This window comes from Maylandia zebra, linkage group LG7, assembly GCF_041146795.1.
Source record: "Maylandia zebra isolate NMK-2024a linkage group LG7, Mzebra_GT3a, whole genome shotgun sequence".
Classification (NCBI taxonomy): domain Eukaryota; kingdom Metazoa; phylum Chordata; class Actinopteri; order Cichliformes; family Cichlidae; genus Maylandia; species Maylandia zebra.
Genome location: NC_135173.1, coordinates 15485185 through 15503716, shown reverse-complemented (window position 1 = coordinate 15503716; position 18532 = coordinate 15485185). Strand labels below are relative to the sequence as shown.

At 39.8% G+C, this 18532-nt stretch overlaps 1 protein-coding gene across 2 annotated transcripts; it reads left to right on the top strand.

The window, feature by feature from the left end:
• Window positions 1-69: 69 nt before the first annotated feature.
• hps5 (HPS5 biogenesis of lysosomal organelles complex 2 subunit 2) lies at window positions 70-15634 on the top strand. 2 transcript variants are annotated; one of them, XM_004552978.2, is made up of 23 exons: window positions 70-239; window positions 2716-2845; window positions 3236-3346; window positions 3479-3543; window positions 3779-3971; window positions 4225-4355; window positions 5455-5673; window positions 5752-5823; window positions 5963-6051; window positions 6281-6459; window positions 7780-7938; window positions 8037-8196; window positions 9194-9311; window positions 9648-9794; window positions 9918-9986; window positions 10073-10656; window positions 10948-11068; window positions 11269-11418; window positions 11516-11635; window positions 12761-12874; window positions 12961-13067; window positions 14060-14351; window positions 15212-15634. In XM_004552978.2, exons 2-23 carry the CDS (start codon window positions 2738-2740, stop codon window positions 15270-15272), a joined length of 3369 nt encoding a protein of 1122 aa, XP_004553035.2. In that variant the 5' UTR covers window positions 70-239; window positions 2716-2737; the 3' UTR covers window positions 15273-15634. The 2 variants fall into 2 exon arrangements, with proteins under 2 accessions (XP_004553035.2, XP_004553036.2); XM_004552979.2 differs by having other exon boundaries at window positions 71-196.
• Window positions 15635-18532: the final 2898 nt, after the last annotated feature.

The window sequence follows — 18532 nt, the reverse complement described above, 5'->3', positions numbered from 1 at the left end:
AAATGCGCAACTGATTTGGGTAATAAATGCAGACGCTTTCAATTTCAGTTGATCTGTAACTCGGAGGAAGCCCACGCGCTGCTTTCAGGAAGTGCCCTCATCAGCTGAGTGAGTGAGACTGTCACGGGTCTGCTGACCGACTTTCTCCAGCACAGCGGAGCAAAGACGCAATAAATCTGGGATGTAAGAAAGCCTTGTAAGTGTGGTGTTACAGCCGGGAGAGTTGCTCGGTATATCTGGTGAGTTTAATATATGAAGCTGGAGGTGAATGGACATGACAGCGTTTAAGCTAGCATTCTTGCTAAGTTGTTATTGAAAATAAAGTGGGAGGAGCGGGCTGGTTAGATTTGTGTTAACTGTAATAAACGGTGACAGTGAAATGTTTGAAATAAGTGTTACACTTTTAAATATTTCCCCGTGGTTCCGGTGTGTTTTGACGCAAATTTTAGCTTCAGTGATTTTTGGACCGGTGTTTCAGATTAACTGGTGTTAGATTAACTCGTGACGGTGGGCGCTGCTTTTCAGGACCCATTGCCCACTAACGAGGAAGTAAACACTGCGAATATTTTAATCTTTAAGTGGATATTATTGTGTGTCTGTGCGCGTTGTCACGTTTCGCATTGTTTTGGGCCAAAAGAGAAAACGCTTTCGATTTTAAATTATGATCGCGACATGCGTGAATCCTCTGCAGCAACTGCAATGAACAAACATAGGTGACGAGACTACTGCCTGTTCATAATACTGAAATGGTTAATAAACGCGCTTTCTTTGTTCCTGTTTTTCCTGTATATTGTTACTGCTCTGGTGACATTTGAGGTTTGTCAGTCCCACAGTTGGATACAGCTACACCAACATGAACTGGGTTTTAGTCTACCCATGCGACAGTCTACAACCAGAGAAATTTTTGACGCATCAGAATCTGACTCGATTCTGACGTATTTCAGACGGAGAATGTCTGTTTCATGCCCAGAGTGTTTTGGTATTTGCATCTTACAAAAAAACTATGGAATAAATAAAATGTCATCACTATTTATTTTTGGTTTACTATAATCGGGCTTATTTTTGCCTATTTATTTTATTCACAAGATAAAAGCAAGTTTATTTTAACATACAATAAAAGTGTGGAAAAATAATTACTTTTTTATGGTATATATTTATTTATTTAATAGCACTGATGTGTTTTAAAGTTGGTATAGATGGTGAATTAGGTCGGAGATGGAAAAAAATTGTATTTCCCTGTGTAAATGTGGAAAGTTCTGATCTCGGAGGTTGTGAATATAGAAAAATTTGGACACTACGTGAGTACTTGGTACATGGATTACTTTTTATATTCTGCTTCATACAGTGAACCAAGTGCAAATGTAGGGTTTTGTCTCATTGCTTCAGTAATGGCATTCACCAGTTTAGCAGTTTGTGCCTTCTCTTTGAAAATTTTTATAAAACAGAATTATGGGGGGAAAAACTGGGCATATAATGTAGTTACAAGCACGTTAATATGAAAGGGGTGGTGTTGGCAGCGTGTGAACGGTAACAAAGATGGTTTCACTGGCAAAGGAAGATGGAGCTATAATATTACATAAATATGAGCTTAAACACTTAATGCAGACGGAAAGCAGCACAGCTGCTGCACAGTGTCAGTAAGTGAGAGGGACAGTATAGCATTTGTTCAGTAAGACTGGAGCAGTGCTATTAATAAAGTTTAGCAAGAAAGGAAAGTGGCCAAAAAATGCTCACTGTGTAAGTTAAATGATTTCAGCGTCACAGTGTTTTCATTAAGAATAATGAGGATCAGAGAGATTACATTTTATTACTGAATTATTATTATTATGTATTAATTATTGTTTGTAATATTTATTATTTCAGGCAGAGCACCAGTGGTGTTTAATGACCTCAGAGCCTAATTGCAAATTTTATACGAGGCCATCAATTGTGAGGCCCTGTTGCTCTGATTTACAGTATAGTATAGAGCAGTAATGAAAACTGGTGTCTGGTGTAGCCAGTGACTGCAGCCTTTGGGTCAACTATTCACAGTAGCAGCTCATTTTTCTGCAACTAATGCTAACGTATTTATTGCAAAACTTTAACTTCTAACTTCAACTCTTGAATCTACACAATTTAACACCACTTTGAAACGGCTAACATCCAACACTAAATGAAAGATGAATCATTTTGAACAGCAGCTAGGGCTGAATGTATCCAGCAAGAAAAAAATCAACATCCTCCTCACGGCTTTTATCCTTAAATTCGTCAGTTAATTAAGTGCAAATCATCACTGTGCAGCACCGAGTTCTGATAATGTAGCCAGTTCTACATTTTCAGTCCCTTCAGTCCCTTCTCACCTTCATGCTGTCCTGTCAAAAGATCTCCAGAATAAAAGGCTTTAATAACAAAAAATGTTAAAGATAAACATATTTTTAACTCCAAAAAACACCCTAATGTTGAAGTTTGCTTATATATTGGGTAATAACTAAAAGCTTCAGTATTTTATCTGAATTATAATAAAATCATTTAAAAAGTGCTCTGTGCACCAAACTAACTGTTTTAAAGAGGGGGTTCTTTTCAGGCTGGCGGTAATGTAGAGTGGAGTCATGACTGGTCAATTAAAGAGGGTAGGTACGCTGCTGAAAGTCATGTGAAGCCACACGGCCGAGGGCCATGGTATGAACTCTCTCCTATTTTCTTTCATACTTATCTGACTCACTCTTTGTCCTTCAGCTGTGTTGGAGCACCAGTGAAGATGCCTCCGATACCAGTTGTTCCAGAGAACCACAATTATGTCCTGGCAGAGTTCGACTGCCTCGATCCACTTCTCTCTGCTCTGCGTTTGGACTCCGGCAGGCTAAAGGTAGTAATTCTAGCCAGTTTTCTATTTATATTCAAGTAGGCACCTCATATTCCTAAATATCTTTAAAGAAGGACTTGAAACAAAAACAAATTAGTGGATGTAATGTGTCAAGAATCTTGTTTATTTTGGTATTTGTTGTTTTGGTGGTGTTTATATTTTAACCATTAGTGATCTGAAATAAACTACCTTCAGGCCACATAAAGGGTTACTAATGGGCGCCACCATTGCCACATGAACCGCACTTTGAGAATCCTGGCTTTAAAGTTAGTAGGACGTATTAAAAAAAATACACAATATGGATTTAATTTCTTTCAGCTGTAGTGGAAGAAAATTAGAAAAGCAAGAATACAATTATGCTTGACATTAATTCTGTGTTACACTGTGCTGTAGTGTACCTGTTTGGCAGTGTCGAGGAAGTGGCTCGCATTAGGAACATCAGCAGGTGGGGTGCACCTGATTCAGAGGGAGGGCTGGAAACAACGGCTCATCCTCACTCACAAGGTAATAAGTGACTGTGAGCCTGTGCTGCTCTTCTGTTAATGAGTGATAGAGTTAAACATAAACAGTAATGCGGTGTTTGTTTTCTTTGCATTTGTCCACTGACCCATCACTCAATGTGCGTGTTTCTGCCAGGAGGGATCCATCGCTCAGGTGGCATGCTGCCCTCACGATGAAGACTTTATTGCAGTTGCAACAAGGTTAGCGTTTATTCAAGAAAGTAAAAAAAATGTTTTGTACCACCTTGGTTTAAAATGTGTGTTAACACACCCACTTGTAGAATGCTGCCCCCTGTTGGTTAAAGTTGTAGTTAGATTCTTTTGTGGGTAACTACAAAAAGTACTTTTAAACAAGTTGCAGGCTTTTTCTTTCCTGCTTCATCTCTGTGTTTGGCTGTGGTTCCCATATTGTTCACTATGTGTGATACACATCCAGTCAGGGTCTGGTGGTGGTGTGGGAGCTGCAGTTGGAGCGGCGGGGTCGTCCAGAGAGAGTCAGCGTGTCCTGGGAGCACAGAGGTCAGACAGTTACTGCACTCTGCTGGGATACAAGCGCGCTGAAAGTTTTTGTCGGCGACTCTGGAGGCAAGGTGTCCTTTCTCCGTGCAGGATCCTCCAAAATGGGAAAGGTAGTGACTGCTGATTAACATTGAAAGCTTGGCACTAATTAAAAGTAGGTACTAGTTCAGTGGTTAAACATGCAACTATAAGAGCTGCTAGCTCTTACGGCGATTAGTTTTCTGACTGTACTTTTTTTCTTTCTCAGTTTTTTTTTTTTATTCTGGCAGACAAGAGCAATGTTGCCTCTGCATGCTACATTTATTATTATATTTAAAATTCATCCTTCCCTATGATATATGTATTTATTTTTTTTGTCTTTAGGGGTCAGCGTTTGTTATATTCCCTGTCCAGACTGTCACCACTGTGGACTCTAAAGTGGTTCAGCTTGGGTACCAAGATGGACGACTGCTTGTGTCTTCCCTCACCCGCTGCTATCTCTGCGACACAGAGAAGTGAGTACCACCTTTGCTCCATCCGTTTGTGTCTTTCATATTCTCTTTTTCGGGAGAAACTCACAGAGAGCTCGCACTCATGCTTCCATTTAGGTAAATGTTGTCATTAATGGTCCAGTAGTAATATGTTGGGTCCATTATCATGGACATATTAGTTTTTATCACAGATTCTTCTCTTATTCTTAAAATATTAAGTTTGTATTTTTATTAAACATGAACTACAACAGATTCTTCTGTGCACAAAAGCAGTGCTACAAGCAGGATTAATACGTTGCCGAGTTTTCAGTGTCAAAGGTGCCTCACTTTTAACTTGGCTAGATCGCCATAGTAACTTATGCTGAAAATATGGTCCAAAGCACTTTATATGTCCAGTGTGCTATGCTGTGAGTTTCAGTTTGAAATCATCCGTGACACATTCTGATTAACAGTATCATTCAGTATCATCATTAACAGGATCCTATAATTGTTATACTCTACAAAAAGAATACACTTTAAACAGCCACCCTGAGCGGTAGTTTACCTGTAGCGCCAAAGGAAGCCCAACTGTAAAGTTACAGCAGTGTGAGTGATGTGCCCCACATTGTTTCAGTGATTGAATGAGCAGCTGTTACATTAGGAATAAATGGCAGCACCAACAGTGCGCTTACTGGTAAAATCACTTCTGCATTTTGCGGCACCAAGTTTGTTCATTTCTGCAGAAGAAGAGTCAAATAACGCGTCGAAACACTATTTCACGTTAGCACGCAGAGCCTGAAGTAGAAATAACAAAGAAAGCCGAATGAGAACAGAAGCAGTATTGAAATGTATTAACTTTATTTTGTACAGTATTTTTTTCTCTCTTCTCTTCTTTGCTAAATGTATCTGTATATTGTTTACGTGATTGAAATAAATTAACAAACAAACAAACAATAATCCCTGTTGTAATGCCCGTTATCTCCAACACAAATAAAGCCTGGCCACATTGAGCTTCCTGTATAGTATATTATAAAATCAATATATATTTTATTTTTTCCTCATGTTTATAAAAACTGTATTCCGTGGTGTATGGGGGACTTTTCACAGTTGTTATGTGATTTTTGGCTTCTGTGTGTCTCTTCAGGGAGAAGTTCTGGCGTGTTGGTAATAAGGAGCGTGACGGGGAGTTTGGAGCTTGCTTTTTCCCTCAGAATAGGGGATTATTAATGGGTCAGCCCCCACTGCTGTACTGTGCCCGGCCGGGGTCTCGAATATGGGAGGCCAGTTTTAATGGCGAGGTTCTGAGCACCCATCAGTTCAAACAGCTTCTGGCGTGTCCTCCACTGCCTCTCATCACCTTTAGGTATTGTGTGCTCCTGCTTAGGACCCTGTTTATTTTAAAAGCCAGACTTCTGATCTAAATTTTCTTCCTCTGACGCAGAAATGAGCCAAATTACAATCCAGTGCAGAAGACTCCACAGTCTATCGCCTTCCCTAAGCTGCTTTATTTGGGGTAATAAGCATAATTTTTCATGTCATGTTACAATATTTGAGATATTTTCATTTTATCTGACATGTCAAATTGTTTAAAAAAATCCATATGCAGATCAGCCTGTCACTTGACTAACTATACACTTTGTTTTTGTGTATAGGGACCAAAACCTGCTGACCTGGACTGATTCTGCCATTTATATCTTCACACCTCAGAATGGACAGCTACTTTTGTGGACAGAAGTTAAAGGTGTGTTTCTGCCTTCTTTTGTTCCCAGAATACCACCAACCTTTTACTTCATGAACACAAACAATTTTCCCTTAAAATGTAACCATTTTATTATTTTACTGCAGTAACATCATGTTTATTTTTAATCTCGATAGACAAAAATCATGAAGGTTAACGATGATCACACAGAGCTTTGTTGCTCTGATATAATCGAGTGTAAATTATTCTGTCTGTTTTCTGTTTTTTGTAGATTTGCTTGACGTGGCGGTTTATCGCAGTGAGCTCTTCTGTCTCCATGGAAGCGGGCGTCTGTCCCACCTCTCCTTGATATCTGCAGAGCGATGTGTTGAGCGCCTGCTGCGCAGGGAGTCCTGGCCTCTGGCTGCTGCTGTCTGCTGTATGTTCCAACACGCAATCACTACCAGCAGGGTAAGATTGCTACCACTCCCATACTAAAGCTGCTTTGTATTAGCGTCTCGTTGGCTCCACTAAGTTCATCTTGGCTAGATTCTATTCAGTTTCAGTCATTTTCCATTACAATGAAGTACCAGCTCAATGTGGGTGACATCGTGTTTGTGACACAATGCAACAATCGAGGAGATGGAGGTGATGGTATACCTGCTGCTTGGTTTCTGATTTGTTGTCACAGAGAACGTGGTGGGCGTTGTGTTACCATTTCCCTCTTGCTTCGTCTGAAAAATGTCAGGTTTGATTCTTGTGAAGGAGTCGCTCTCATGACTCATTCATTCATGTCGGTCCCAGGCCAATCAGTGGCATGGGTTCTGTTTGTGTTACATTTTTGGCTTGATTCAGTTTGCTTGAAACCCCGTCCAAGAAGGTGCTAAAAATGTCCCTAGTACCAGTACGATCACCTAATACTCTAAAGGTACAGTCGAGTTGAGCAGGTGCTAATAAAAAAGAGCAGCTGGAAGTAGGGTTAGTTAAGGGACATTTGGTTTACTTGGGACAACCTGGAGCAGGTGGCAGGGAGAGGGAAGTCAGGGTGTTTCTGCTTAGACTGCTGCCCTCGTGACCCAAACATGGAGGGATTGATAGAAGGAAGAGAAAAACGGAGAGAGAGTCCTTGTGTTTACTGTTAAGTTTTCATAAGAAAACGTAATGATTAATCTGCATCATCAACATCAAACACAGCAGGGCTCAGTGATATTTAAAGAAACTGTTCTCAGCTATAAAAGCAAAAGAAACTTAATTAATTACTTTATTAATAATAACAACACTGCTATCTTACCATCAACAACTTCAACAAGAAGAGGCCTTGATAGGCCTTTGCTTATACTTGTGTCAAACAGTCCTAAAGCCCGGGAGGTCAGGTAAACCTTAAGCTGTGCTTCTGTTGGCTCAGACTTCTGTGGGGCTGCATGTGATGCACTGAGACAACTCTTTTTGTCATTTGGTGCTATTTAATTGAATCAAATTGAATTTTAAGTTTATCAAATGCTATTTTCCATCATGTTCCTTCTACGTTAGATATATATATATATATACTACATACTACTGTGTGGAAATGTAATTCAGACTTTTAAACTAGAAAGGCAGTCGTTCGACTTCTGGTCCACACCTCTAAAATAAAAATGTCAGTGGCGACGATGCTTTAGTCAGTTTTCTTGACAACTTTCAGATGTTTGTATGCTGCAGATTAAAGTTTAAGTACTTTTTAATGGTGTTTTTGCATTTTTTTTTACTTTGTTTATCAAGATCTTAGTAGGAATTATTTTTTATTTAATTCAGGCCAGGAAATCAATTCCCATTGACCGCCTCGAGCACCTGAAGTCTCAGCTCAGTTCCAGCACACATCTAGAGCTGATCGGGCAGCTGGAAGAGGTCATCACAAAGCTGGAGCCTCTTGACTCAGCCTCCAGCAGCCGGAGGAGCAGTATCTCCTCACATGTAAGAACTAATGTGTTTCTTTAGTTCTTCAGTGGCTCACAATTATTCTTTGTAATGAATGAATGAAGTGCAGTGATATTAGATACGCGGTTTTTAAGGAGAGTTTCAACGTCCTGGACTGTGGAATCTATCGAGTGATCAGCCGCAGAGGAAGCCAGTCAGATGAGGAGACGAGCTCGCTGCTTAATCACTCTGTGTCAGAGGAGGAGCGACTCAAAGAATTCAGCTTTGTGCAGGATGAGGATCAGGTCAATCACGGTAAGAGACAGTCTTAAGTGATGCATACAGAGTTACAAAGAGCCTTCTAATACTGGTGATAAAATAACACTTTTTCCATTGTATAACCTTCATATTTAGTATAATCTGCAAAAACTGAAAATTCTCAGAGATGAAAAGTTGACAACCGCAGCCAGAATTTAGTAAATATTAGCAGACACAGCATTTTTCTGTAGAGAGCAGACTTAAGTCGATGTAACTCTTTTTAAAAATGATCAGAACAGATTAAACTAATACTGAAACTGAGATCACAGCAAAGCGGAAATCTAACTTACTTTTCTTCTTTCTTTCATTCTTTGACTCTTATCCTGATTCCATCTCTTTGTGTTTTCTCTCTCTTTTTTATATATTTGATTTATGTCTCAGGATCAAATTCATTTTCTACCCCTTCTAATTTCAGCGTTAAGAGAGAGTAAAATTATTTTCAGTTTAACGCTCTACTAAAAACCAAGAAAGAGGGAGAAAAAAAACCTGTGAATAACCTAACTAATTGGATATGGGAGCGTTCCACAGGATCTGTGTAACCCAACTGCTAATAATTTGACTCTTTGCCTCTCTGTTGTAATGATCATACATGTTTTTAATAACCAACTGTTTTTTTTCTATTACAGTTTCTGACTTGCGTTTAAAAATAAAATAAAATCATTTGATAAAAAATATTTCTCTGCTGCTGCATTGTTGGATTTGCTGTGAGTGCTGAGCAATCACTGTGATTATTGACCTGCTTTACAAATTTAATCTTCACTTTGTCCCACTGTTAATACCAAGTTTCTTATCTTTTTCCATCGTATCACTCACATACATCACTGTTTTGGGTTAATTTTTTTTGTATCGTGCAGCATTTGATTTGTGTTCTCTCTTCATTAGTGTCTGCCACGTTTGCTCCATCTGCTTGCATTATGTCCACTGTCTCTCTCATCTCTTTGGTACTCCATCCATCTGTGTTTTTCCTCCGAATCTCGCCCCCACCTCTACTCAGATCCGCAGACCAGTGAGCGCACGGAGGCCGAACGATCTGACCAAGGCCTGCAGTTTCACCTCCCGCTCTCGTTCCGTCCCAAACCCCCCCGCATCGCGCTGCAGGCCGTTAAAGACAGGTGAATGAAACAAAGAAGCTTTAACTACAAACGTGCCTCTCGCTGCAGCTCATGCGGCTTTGAGCTATATTTTAACACTTTCTTCTTCTGAGAATTGAAACTTTCACTCAAGTGCAGCTGTGCATTCATATGCCTTACTTCCCCTTTCCGCTGAAGACCCACATCTGTGTTTTATTATTCATACTGAGGCACATGTGGTGTGTTTAATTTTAAGGTCTCGCATTTTTCATCCTTCTGAGTCATTTCACCTTTGTATTTGTACTGCTTTCTCTTCCTCTTGTTGTTTTGCTAAATGGTGCAACAAAACGTATTTATTGTTCACCTTCTTGTCATCAGTGTTTCTAGTTTTGTTAAGAAGACAACAGAGAAGATCAACACTCTCCAGATGAACTCTGAGCTCTGGCAGAGACCTGAATTCAGAGAGGGCGGACCGACTGAAATATCAGCCACCACAAATTTGTACTCCGAGGAAATGGAGAATGAGTAAGTGCTGTTGCGACCCTGTTTTAGAGTGCTTAGAGCAATGTGTGTTGTTTCAATAGTAGCCATAAAAAAGAAATAAATCCAGACTGTTTTCTTTTTTACTTTGACATGTACGTGTCACAGGGTTGGTGATGAAATATCTAACGCTGAGGCTGAAATGCAGGAACTTCAGTCAGCAACAGAGCAAGCTATGTAAGTACTGCATTTTGTCAATTTCCCCAGTGCAAGATCCAGCAATGTCTTCTATTAAACAGTTACAAATATGTTTCCGACATCAGCTCCCAGATACAAGATCCTTTGGTGCTACTAGACCCAGCCTCCCTGAGAGAAGCTCTGCTGGAGTGGTTGCCGGTTCTGGAGCGAATACTTGGGTCTGTGGCACTCAAGTCTGCTGCTGCAGGTGATTCCACTATGGATGGAGCAGGAGAGGAGAGATGGGACACGGATTATTTAAGCACCTGCTCAGATCAACGAGAGTATCCTACCTCTTCATCAGAAGAACCAACAGATGTAACAGAGAAGAACGAAACGCCTAAGCCTGAGGAAGAAGAGGGACAGCGTGAGGACCAGCTAAAGTTAGACTCAACGAAAAACGGTGCTTCAAATGGGAGTCCTGCTGAGCCAGTCCGTGTGGTGCCCCCTAAACCCATACCATCAGATCTGCTGGCTCATCTCTGTGAGCTGGCCACACTGTACACAGAACTGAGCTGCTTCAGAAACCAGAATGAACAAGAGCTGGGGTGCACAGTTTTCCTGAGGCGCTACTTTTTTCTGCTGGACCAAGAGCGCGTGAGAAGAATGTGTCTGCTGTGCCATCAGGAGCAGCCCGAGATAATGAGCTCCTTCACTGAGGCAATGCTAGGTCAGACAATTATCCTTGAAAACTTACATGTATGTGTGTTTTCAGAGTTCACAAATCGACAAACAGACAATTTTAAAAATTAAAACATTCAAATAGAAGAAAAATACGCAGAAAATAAAGGTGAATATGTTTAATTTTGGTTAGGAAATTAAATGCATGTACTCTGCAATAATCCTATATATAACAAAAGACTAAAAACTAGTCAGAACTTTGATAAAATAATGATATACATATATTGCTCACTGATTCTTGGTGGTTTCATCTTCGTCAATATCATGCTTGTATCTGTAGAGCTCACCCAGTCTAGCAAGGTGGTGGAAGTTTTTCAGAGAGGTGATTTGCAGAAATCTTTGAGAAGTCTGAGAGAGCTGCAGCCCTGGAGTCCAGCTCATCTCCTCGCTCACTTTCACAGGTCGGCATCCTTTTTTGATAAATCACATATTTAAAGGTCCCTTCTTTAATGTTTGACCTTCAAAATGAAACGCAAAGTCTTGTATTGTGTGATGTGACAGTAAAAGTGATTTGATTTTGATTTGATTTGTGATTTTAAACTATAGAAATAGAAAAGTGTTGTTAGACCTTATGAGATAAGTTTGCTATGTTATTTTCCAGACTGTATGAGAAGCACGGTGAGGCTGCTGTACGCTCCTTTTCCCAGTTCTATCCTACCATAACTCCTGCTGATGTAATGACCATGGCAAAAAAAAGCCATTTCCTGGCATATCTGGATAATCTGGTACAATCACAAACTGAGGAGCACAGGTACGTCTTCAGCTTAACCTTTTTGTTCAATTAAATAAAACACCAAGCTCATGTTGTAGAAGCAGAATTTCACACTTATTTCTTCTTCTTTTTTGAGGCTGTCATTTTTGCAGTCCCTCCTTGATCCAGAATCGCTGAGACAGGATTGGCTGGAGCTGGCACTTACCCATGATGCCCCACAGTGCTGTGATACCCTGACCCCTGATGGACAGCCAAGGTAAGTTAGCACATTTTTGTCTTTATCCTTCAACTGGCAGAGTGAGATTGTTTATGAGCCCAGCCTTACATTTCCATGTGCCATTATGATACAGGAACTGGCTCAATGATGCCACAAAGATAATGGAAGGTTGTGTGTGAGTTTTCTCTCATTTTGACAGTTACTGTTTCTGTAATCTAAAATATTTTGTGCACAAACCCTCAAAATATTTCTAATATTATACAAAGTAATAATAATGGGCTTTTTTTTAATTGATTAAGTTGGTCACCGGTTTATTTGTATTTTGATCTTAAAGTAGTTCAACATACTGTAATGCTGTGCAAAAGTCTTGAGCCACCCCTCATTTCTTTTTATTTTGCTTCCAAAAAGCCAGACTTTCTTGTATTTTTTTAAATGCTCTTGAACAATAGTTCTTTAGCTTTCTGTAGGTCTTGTCATAATTTGGGTCTGCATTTCAGATGTAGATGTTGAGGGATCTTGTCAAGATTGATGGAAATATGATTTTTTTTCTGTAAAATCTGTAACGTCTTATTGGCCACAGTTTCATTTTTCAAACACACGGTTAATGCAATAAAAGCACCTGGATAGAAAACACACAAATTTACACTATCAGTTATGGATTGGCCTCCCCAGATCTCAACATTACTCAAGCAGTGTGCGGTCCTCTTCATAGAGAACAGAACAAAAGGCAGCCAACATCCAAAGTGGAGTTTTTAATGTATGACGAAACCTGGAGAGCTACTCCTCACGACATCTTAAAGAAATTAAGAAATTACGTTTCTTTAAGACTCCATAAAAATGATAGAAAACAAACAAAAAATTACAGGAGAACATTTTAGAATGTGTCTCACTAATAAAGGTAACAGTGTAGAAGTGACTAAAGTGACTAAAAACTTTCAGACTAATTTTAGTCACTAAAGCAGATAATATGTTTGTTTGTTTTTTTTATAAGTGCTATTATTTAACCTGTAAGGCCCAGTAGATTAGCTGAACATGATGAAAACGAACCATAGCTGGATAGATCCAAACATAGCCGTTTCTACTGGAATCTATTTAAGTAAGATACTGAAGTGAGAACGAGGAACAATAATAAATATCACTAACTTCATGTGTTTCCTGCTGCAGGTGGCATTCACATTGTTTCGCTTGGGGCTATGGACGCCTTCTGTCGCTGCTGATTCGCATTCCTGCAGACTTTTCCTCAAAGCAGAAGATGTTACAGACTTGTCGAAGTCACGGGTATAATTAGTAATTAGTTGCCTACCTTAAAAAAAAAAAAAACAGGATGTATGTGGTATAACCCTTTGTGTAACGTGTGTGTGAAGGTACTGGACGGGCTACCTCTACCTCTGCAATGAGCTCCAACTTCGCACAGAGGCTTTCATCGCCATCTGTCAGCTGGATGACATCACCCTGCTGGATGAATCTGATGGTAAGACGAAGTCTTTAAACCACCGTCTCTCAGATAAGAACAATTAAATTTGGGAAATCTTCACTGGATGATGAGATTTAATTACAGTAAACACGTCAGGGGTTGCTTTTTTTAATACAAGAACAGTGCTGCATCTTTAAACTCATTACAAGAAATACAAAGATACAGTACGTCTAACTATCCATTAATAAGTAAGTAAGAGTGAGGACAGTTAAAGTAAATGCAAAACCTGTGATCAGCTGTTCTTGTGCGATGAGCAGGTAATACATCTAAATTAATCATTACCATGTAATAAAGATGGTCTCGATAATCTTCTTAAACTCCAACTGTGGAGCAGGAGTTATGAAATACAGACTTTACTGACCGACTCATTTAAACTGAGTAACTCAAGTCGATTCATTTCACTTGGTTTCAAATCACCACAACGTTGACCTCAAGAGATTTATAATGTAAGGTAAAGACCCTACGATAATAGAGAGAAAACAACCCCCTATGAGCAAGCACTCCCATTCTACTGTTAAATATCCTGAGAGCCAGAAGTAAGCCCGTAGTCTGAGAGCAAAGTACTCTGTTGGGGTTATGCGGTACTATAAGGTCTTTAAGATAAGATAGTGCCTGATTATTCAGAGCTTGGATGTGAGGAGAAGAATTTTTAATTTGATTTAGAGTTTAACAGGGAGCCAATAAAGATAAGCCAATGCGGGAGAAATATGTTCTCTCCTTCTATTCCCTGTCAGCTCCCTCGCTGCAGCATTCTCCTTTTATTTAATGCTGTGGTGGAGGACAGAGGGCAGCCTTGGAAATGTTTGACTTCACAGGTTGTCTGAATGAAGAAATTCAGGAATGCCTTTAACACTTGCGCGGACCAATTCCTTGGAACTGTATCCTGTTACTTGGCTGGTTCATTTAGTTATTATTGAGACCTTAAAATGGCCACGTTTGTAAACCTAAAAAAGCACTAACGTGTGTTCCTTCTCTTCTTTATTTGCCAGGTGTTAGGCCCCAGACCGTGGACGAGTGGAAGCTCTTGATCCAGCTGTCTCAGCAGTGCAGCAGCACGGTCAACTCTGAGCAGGTCGCAGGTGCGAACGGGAGCGACTGGTCCAATGGCTCAGCAGACTGCAGAGGAAAGATCAGCCCGGAGAGCCTGACTCTCATGCTGGCTAGGACTGTTGGGCCTGACCAAGCTCTGACCATCCTGGAGGACTGTGGTGTTCAACTGGTCCTTTCACCCCACTCCAAACTGGTCTGTGAGGTGCTGAGAGTCGCTGAGAAGAGGCAAAGGTGGGTCAGGCTATCAAATGTTTAGAATCTCAAAACAACAGGAAAGACTATTCATGTATTGTTAGATGCAGAAAACGGTAAAAAATTGGGGTCTCCTGCAGTTCCTGGCTGATGTGAGGAAGTAACGTTCACAGAAACAAACCTGCAACATGTTTGGATGTTTGCATAACAAACTGCTGACACTGATTTATTTCCTTGTTCATTAAAACACGTAGTCGAGCGAATTAGTAGTGGTAATTGTTGTAGTTTGCACTTTTACACGCACTGAACTTAAGTTAGTTGTTAGTTTGTTATTTTTTTGTACTTAACACAAAGCAGAATCTTGTGTGACTAAGATTCCCAAATGGGACTAAATGTAGTTCACAGCTCAACAGCAGGCTGCAAACAAACTGACCCTATACTGACTACATTTCATGTCAAATTTGTTTGTACGGTCATTAAACCAGAGGCACTCTGAGAGCACAATCCTCCATCAAGACAGCTCACTCGCTGGGCTGTTTACTTTTAATGGAACATTATTATATTTTGCATATATCATTTTGTTCTTTTTACATGTTCTATAAGACGTTTGTAATGCAGCAGAAATCAGATACGTTTATAAAATATACATTTTATATTTATATTTTTATATTTTATATTTATTAACATTGATCAGATTTCGTCTGAGCAAACTGTAAGTTGGGTAAATGAAGGAGACTGAAATGTCTCCCATCCTATTTTTAAGCTGTGATGCACATTGACACACGTTCACATTGCTCTGTCCACTGGATTAAAATACAGGCGTTGCTTTTTAAAAGTCAGCTCAGGTTAAAGATTTCTTTGTCATGAAAAAAACTATTAAAAAGTATTTTATTTTTCAGGGCCATGATCCAGACGATGCTCGAGCGGTGCGATCGGTTCTTGTGGTCTCAGCACGCCTGACTCCAGATCTGAAACCAAACAACATACAGCTAACACTTACAAGTCTTCCCACTAACTGCTGTTAAAACTGTGACTTAATTTATTCACTGTGATATCTGTCAAAGTCCCCGAGTTTAGATGAAGTTATTTATCTCAGAGTGAAAACAGTATTATGTGTCTTCATTGTGTGTACTTGCAAATTTCTGTGAATACTCACGCGTGTGTGCCTGCAATGTGTGAGTTTTTTTAATTAGTAGTTCTGGTTACTGCTTTTTGCATGTTTCATGCGACCAAATGAATCAATACATTTTTCTGCTTTGGCAAAAATAAACTGACCAAACTAACTGAGTAAAATAATGTGAATAAAAGCCATCTGCATCAAAGCTCTTAATGCTTTCATTGTTTGTTTTTTAAGGTTTCATTTATTGTGCTATCGATCCTTGTTACTGTATTTTTCCCTTGTGAATCTGTGCCAGATAGACAAATCCAGAAAGCTCCAAACACAAAGGTGGCTTTAATCCAGTCTGCAGACCTCAAAACCAGGTGATGGTGAGAAATGCTTTATCCCATATTTGGGATTTTTTTTTTTTTTTTGTTACAGCAGTTGAAATCATAATGAAATAATTATAATAACAATAACATTTAGTCAATGTGGACATCCAGGTCACATCAACATCCTGGCATAAAGCTGTTCTTTCTCTATCTCTAGTCTTATTCACAGTCTTATTCACATTCACCAGGACATAATGTCTCCCAGCCCACATCCACAGAGTCATAAGTACATAAAGCTTCACTCTTACCTTTCACTTTGAAAAACAAATACCTAAATTACAAGAAAAAACAAACTGACTATCCAACCATATAGTGAAGTGAAAAAGAAATACCCTGTTTCAGTTCTAAGGTGTTACATATAGGGACATCATAAAATGAATCTGGTCCTTAGCAGCTCTTAAATTATTAAAATGCAAACCCAGATGAATAATATAGATGTTATAACACCACGTCATTATTTTTTTACTAAAACTGGTAGCAGCTTCTCCGATTACTCTCTCTCAGCAAGTGTGATGACCTTTATAAAAGCAGAAATTTTGTCTATTTGCAGGAGCATATGGGTGCACGTTTAAGATCACAGAGAAGGAGCTGTTGCTGTCATCAGTCTGGGGAGGCTTAGAAGGCAATATCTCCAAAAAGCTCATCATTCTGAATGTGAAAGATTATTTATCCATGGAAAACAATTAACATTCATGACATGTCAGCTGTCCTAGCAAACTGTCCCTAAACTAGTCCATGCATTGCTCAGAGAAACTGCACATTGCAGGCATTGAGTCAACCATGAACTCCTTTGTATACAAAATCTTGTGCTGTGACCTCAAGAGAGCAGAGCATAACTGAATGCCCACAAACCTCAAAGAACTGAAGCAACACTGTAACAAAGACTTGGCTCAATAATATGAAACTGATAGTTATATAGAAAATAAATAATAGTAATAATAATTACTTCAAGTTATTGATGCTAAAGGTGTTTTAGCATCAATAACATAGTTTTAAGACCTGCTAAGAACCAGGTGGCTTTTTTTACTATCAGAAATGATCACCTGAAATAATCCACTTGACCAGAACTCATTATATACAAGTGAGGAAATGTGGGTCAACTGACACTTGATCTACCTGTATGCCAAATATTTGGCTGTACCTTTGTGGATACATCGACTCTTCTCTGGAGCACATGGAGTAGACGGTGGGTCAACAGAGATAATATTAATAACAGCGTAATGAAATGGGACTGGTGAATCATTTGATGATATCACACACCTGGAACATCAAAGGGGGGGAAAGCAAGCATACATTTGAGTTGTTAAGCCTCACAGTTGACAGAAACACTCTGAAATCTTTCTGTCTCATCCTTGTGCTCGGTTCATGGTCATTTCCCAGAATCCCCGCTTCCAGCTCACCCCACCTGTCTGTGTCACTGGCACAGGGACCATCAGATTGAAATGTTTGGCATGTGTTGAAGACACAGACACCCTTTTAATTTAAAAAAAATCCCCAAATACTAAGCTTAGCTTCTCATTGTGAAGTCTAACTGCTTTTTTTAAACAAATCTGCCACTAAAGTAACTTTGACATCTAATATTTCAGCCGCCTCTTTGTTTGGTTGAGTGCTCTACTACAGCAAAGACATACTCTCTCTGCTCTGCTGAGGGATGGGTAGGATTATTTATTTGTAACGCTGATTTGACAGAGGCTTTTCATCGAGGGCGAGAGCACAGACGTAAATTTGATTTGAGAGGTTATTAGGTCGAGGCTGCGAGTCCTGCGTTTGATGTTGCCTTTCTGTCACCATGAAGGACAGATAAGGGGATTCTGCACATACCTGTTGGCCCTGCTCACAGTGTATACATAGCACCCTTGACACTTGGAGCCAAACACACACCTACACTTGCTTGCACTCAAGATGAGTCGGAGCGAACGCAGCGGTAAGATCCTCCGATTCCTTCTCTGAACCTGAAGCGATCCTTCTTTGCTCACACTGAAAAGTTTTCAGAATCACAATGACTACAGCACTTGTGGTGAGTTTCTGCTTTAATGTACAATTTAAAGTTTATGCAGAAATTTTGACCTTTTTTTTCAAGATTTGAAGGTTAATGTGGTTTCATTTCAGGTGTCTGCATCTCTTTTTCAACTGGTTGTTGTCCTGCTCTTAATCCCTGGTCATGCTTCACTGACCAAAGTGAAGCACGGCAACACCTCAGGTAGGATTTCTGATAATTGCTGAAAGGAGAAGGTGCTTTGGAGCCTTTCTAACTGCTCTGCTCTGTTATGGTCTCAGGAGTGATGTATCTGGGATCTGCGTTTGTTGATGAGGCTCTTCAGAGGGCGATTGAGCTGACTGATGCTGCTTACACCCACACGAGTGAAAGGTAGAAATTCTTTATTCTGGTCTAAAATATATCTGGAAATATCTCAAACCAGGCTGACACATAGAAGAAAATAAATCATTTTACGTCTGCGAGGGACTGAATACACAGTTCTGAATGTTTCCAGGGTGAAGACGTCGCTGTCTGAAGGCGCTCTGAGACCCAGTGACCTGCTGGCTCAGTTCAAACAGATTGAAAGCACAACCAGGACCCAGATCCGGGCTGCTGAACTGCTGGACAACACAGTGGAGCTGATCAGAGAGATGGTCTACACTAACACCATGATGCAGCCCAACGCTTATGGTACTGAACAGCAGCAGAACACCATGTAAACCTGCGGGCCATTTAATCTGATGAATGATTA

What these genes read in the sequence shown, in the direction of transcription:
- hps5 (XM_004552978.2), top strand. Translation starts at nt 2,738, where the DNA reads ATGCCTCCGATACCAGTTGTTCCAGAGAACCACAATTATGTCCTGGCA. An exon ending in CCTAAGCTGCTTTATTTGGG is followed by an intron (nt 5,824 to 5,962) that starts GTAATAAGCATA and finishes TTTTGTGTATAG; the next exon opens with GGACCAAAACCTGCTGACCT. An exon ending in GTCGCTGAGAAGAGGCAAAG is followed by an intron (nt 14,352 to 15,211) that starts GTGGGTCAGGCT and finishes TTTATTTTTCAG; the next exon opens with GGCCATGATCCAGACGATGC.